The sequence below is a fragment of the Opisthorchis viverrini genome (genome assembly GCF_000715545.1).
Source record: "Opisthorchis viverrini unplaced genomic scaffold opera_v5_293, whole genome shotgun sequence".
NCBI lineage: Eukaryota > Metazoa > Platyhelminthes > Trematoda > Opisthorchiida > Opisthorchiidae > Opisthorchis > Opisthorchis viverrini.
The window spans coordinates 30,290-34,448 of NW_008751951.1; the positions used below are offsets into that span (position 1 = coordinate 30,290).

The following is a 4,159-nucleotide window of genomic DNA, read 5'->3' on the forward strand; positions in this document are numbered from 1 at the left end:
TGCATCGACATTTCTTTGTTCTCATTTAAACAAAAGTTATTCGGTATGAAGAGAAGAGGAATAAGCTGAGATTTCGTGAGAGATAGAAAGGGGTACAATTTGAGTAATGATAAGTTACAAAGAAAGTACTAATGCACAATGGTCAGAAGGATAAATATAGGGTTTTGGGCTTTTTCTAAGCCTCCAGTTCTTAGGGAATGGCACCATTATTTCGAGAAATCCTTGTCGGTCTTCCGTATTTGACATAAAATGTTCAAAGTACTAATGCACAATGGTCAGAAGGATAAGTATAGGGTTTTGGGCTTTTTCTAAGCCTCCAGTTCTTAGGGAATGGCACCATTATTTCGAGAAATCCTTGTCGGTCTTCCGTATTTGACATTAAAATGTTCTTTTTCAGGATATCTCATGTAAGCTTAGCGAAGCGTCATTCTCGGATGGTCACAAGGGTTAAAGCCTTAGTTACAGGTTGCATTAAATAATTGACCCTGGGATGATTAACCGGAGATTGCAAATGGCAATTCTATTTGAGTTTCATTTAGGCCTCGGGGACTCGAACAACTGCGGATTTCAAGCTTAGCATATGGAGCCTGGATGCGGTAGCTATAGAGGTCTTCATCGGTTTGAAGGGTTGTACGTTCTGGAAAGTCAACATAATGTTCATTTTTAAAGAACTCCCGTCACCTATCATCTACATTACTGCAATCAGGTCTGACATCCACACATTTTGAAGTGCAGCGTCGTTTCGCCAAGCCGCAAATGAGCTGGAAGTCTTAGTCTTTCTTGATCGCCCGAAAGAGGCGAAAGCTTCCCCCTCCTAAAGATGCAGGTTCGTTAAGAACCTTATGTAAAATATAGGCTCCTCAAAGGGGAAACCGTCGTATTAATTATTACCCCTTCGCTGGGCTAAGGATCATGTCCAGAATGAGAGATCGCATATTATCTACCTGAAAAGAAAGAGCCCAATGGCACGCGTCGTCAAAATGCTTATCTTTGGAACAAATCAAAACCATCATGTGTAATAGAAATTGTGTTAATCTCCAACTTGACTCAGAAGGGAACACTGCGCTTGATGAATTGCAGCAGTTGCCGCTGTTTATTTTGGTACACCCTTTATACGTCCGAATTTAATCACGCTAGGTCGCAGTCATTACACGTGTCCTCTGCTTTTCACCTACCTTATTGCTCCACCAACATCGGGACTCTTACGGCCTCTTGTAACTCTGTGTTGCAGATGGAATCAACAATTTTTACACATGGAGTCTGATAGTGTGCGGTTGTAAAGCCCCTTCCTGACGTTTACATGAGCTAATACAACACCTTCATTTTACCAGCAAGCTGGCCCCTTGAAAGCCATCAAATACTCCCTTTGGTCGAGTCAATCATCCTTTGGACCCACCACCGCCCCCTATCTTAAGTGGTAACATTTTGTTTTACCGCATCAATATACTGTATTGCTCGACATGACAGTTTCTTTTTCGTTAAGATGACCGATGCTGTTGGCAGCGATGGTGGGTACTAATTTCATATTTTATTTTCACCTATCGTTATGCTTTCAAAATAAGAAGTTTCTGACACCAGAAAATCAGACCATCAGCCCTCGAAACCCCCGGAAAATGCGTCAGACCAGTTGGATGAGCCCGACGCCGAGACCGCGGATTATTTGGGGAGCTTTAACATTGATATGGGTACCTCTGCAGGTTAGTTTCCTGATTTGTGGGCTCTCGGGGCTGTTGGGATGCGATGCTCAATTTTTTAACATTTAACATATGAGTGATATTTTCCTCCTACTTTTTTGCGATGCTAGTAGTATATCGGAATTTTCTATTGTATTTTCCAAGCCCGGGCCACGTAATCCGCCTATCATCTGTTTTCCTATTGGTCTGAGAAAGGGTGGGGTTCACCAATTCGTGTGTTCTTGAAGATGAAGCCTTGAACTAAAACTGCTCGTAGTAATCCTTGTTCCCTACACCCCATCCACTGCCCCTGTTACCCAGTATCAATACTCAGCGGGGCTTGGCCCCCTCGAACCGTTCCCTCTAGGGNTCGTAGTACCCCTTGTTCCCTACCCCCCATCCACTGCCCCTGTTACCCAGTATCAATACTCAGCGGGGCTTGGCCCCCTCGAACCGTTCCCTCTAGGGACCTCTCATTGGGATCGATTCCGTTACTAGTCTTCCAAATGCTTACTTGCCCACATCGCTCAAGATGGTGGCCTATGGAGACCGACTATCGTCTCTGTCTGTCTGACAAAACTGAACCCGTGCGGTTCTTATGGGTTATGCTCGGATGAGTAGAATGCTCTAGCATCCCACAATTGTGTTAGTGAACATTGTCGGTACTTCTAATGACTTCTGTAATTGAATGGACGACGGCAATCAAAGGTGTTACCCTGGTATGTCACGCGACTCCTTTCGCGAGCCGGCTGTTATCGAACATCCCAAAGGTGATTCTTACGGATGTCTAAGGGCTGGTTACCGGCAGTGATGACAGATCAATGAACTCCGCTATGCGGGTCAATGCGTCTTTTCGCACTCGACGCCTGTAGACTAAATATTGTATTCCAACTGTTGGACAAAAGTGTAGCTACATTGAAAACTAGATGCGATCGGTTTTTGTTTGCTCCTGGTGTTCTAAGTGTTGGAAACTCAGCCTCGTTCTGGCCACTGGTTAGTGAGTAGGTTGACTGAGCATTGCTGAGTCTCAGTTGGTTTGTCTCAGATTAGACAGGAAGGCGCGGACAGCCGGGACGCATGGTTGTTGTATGCCGGTCACTGACAGTTTCTTTGAGTTACCAGGCTCCAGAGAAGTGGGGGCGTCCGACGATCTCGTTCTAGTCGGGAACAAGCCGTGTACCTTGTGGATTACATGTGCCATGATGATGCGGACGGACACTCCCCGTCGCTCCTGAATGGTGTACTGTTCGGTTCTGCTTTTCAAGTTCCTCGGGTCTACTTTAGGTGCACGCATCCAGCTTAGTCGTTAGGAAACTGACGCGCCCGAAGTCAAGTAAAGGTATCAGAATCGCGTTCTTCATCACCAGCTGACCTGCTTTTGGTTGACAGTTGTCATTGTAACGCGGTGTCATGATCCGCACGCGATCCCTCGGATCTTCTTCAGCCGGTCTTATCCGAGCATTGGATCTCTAATAAGACTGACTTCCCTGGGTCCCATAACAAGGACACCACTGCAACGACAGTTCAACTCAATGCTCGGCACAGCTGGAGGATCTGGGAGGCCAAGGAGATGGAGTGGTCGGGATGTTTAAAATTTTTGCATAATGGTTCAGTTTATCCGTATACTAAGTGCTCGGTAGCCTCATCAACATAACTACAAGGACCAGAGCCACTGTCTAATAGCTAACAAAGATGGACACTTTAACTAAAACGTGTAACGGGAATATGGGGCCTTTGTCAGCGTCAGAAGTGTGTTTCTCAGTGTTCAAAAGTAACTAGGCGTCTAGTTTCAACCTCTCACTAATTCCCTTGAACGGTGGTGGTATCATCCGTATTATATTTTTCTATCTTACACTAGTTTATTTTGCGACTTCATTCTGGAGGAGGCGACTGCAAGAATATCCCGGGCCGCTGCTATCCATGCAGCATGATCGGTAGCAATTTTCGCACCCAGTGTTTTCCAGTTTCTGTTCCACTGTTTGACCCCGTAGACTGCGTGCAGACCAACTAGTTCAACGTCGCCGTGTAGACAGCCAGGTTTTCAGTTGTCCGATAAAACACGGGACGGAAATTTCTCGATCATTCGGAGTCCGGTCTGCGGAGAGCACCTCCAAGTCGTTTAGTCGCTGGACCCATTTGATGTCGGTATCGTTTGGTATTACAGATTGATGCAGGGTTGGAATATTCAGATTCGCGAGGGTCACGCGGGGTTTCATCTTGTCCGGGGTTGAATTGACCATGCATGACCTGCTTTTTTCAAGGTTGACGGTGGATTCCTCAGCCAGTGCCAGTCTAACCTATTTGAGTCTATCTGGGATAAGGAGACCGTCCCAGACAACTGGGGTGAATCGATAGTAGCACCCATTTTCAAAAAGGGTACTCGCAGTGAATGTAGCAACCACAGAGGTGTTAGTTTGACGCCTGCTGTGACAAGGCTTCTGGCGTCATTGATTCTTCGTCGTCTTATGGCGGCACGCGAAGTCTTG

At 46.1% G+C, this 4,159-nt stretch overlaps 1 protein-coding gene across 1 annotated transcript in view; it reads left to right on the plus strand.

Moving 5' to 3' along the window:
• Window positions 1-1,483: 1,483 nt before the first annotated feature.
• T265_09655 (hypothetical protein) overlaps window positions 1,484-4,159 on the plus strand; it is a gene marked incomplete at both ends in the record, with an annotated part of 38,197 nt that continues 35,521 nt past the window's right edge. Inside the window, 2 exons of the mRNA XM_009175799.1 lie at window positions 1,484-1,508; window positions 1,563-1,697. Of these exons, the coding sequence (XP_009174063.1) occupies window positions 1,484-1,508; window positions 1,563-1,697 (160 nt within the window). The remainder of the gene's footprint in view (window positions 1,509-1,562; window positions 1,698-4,159) is intronic.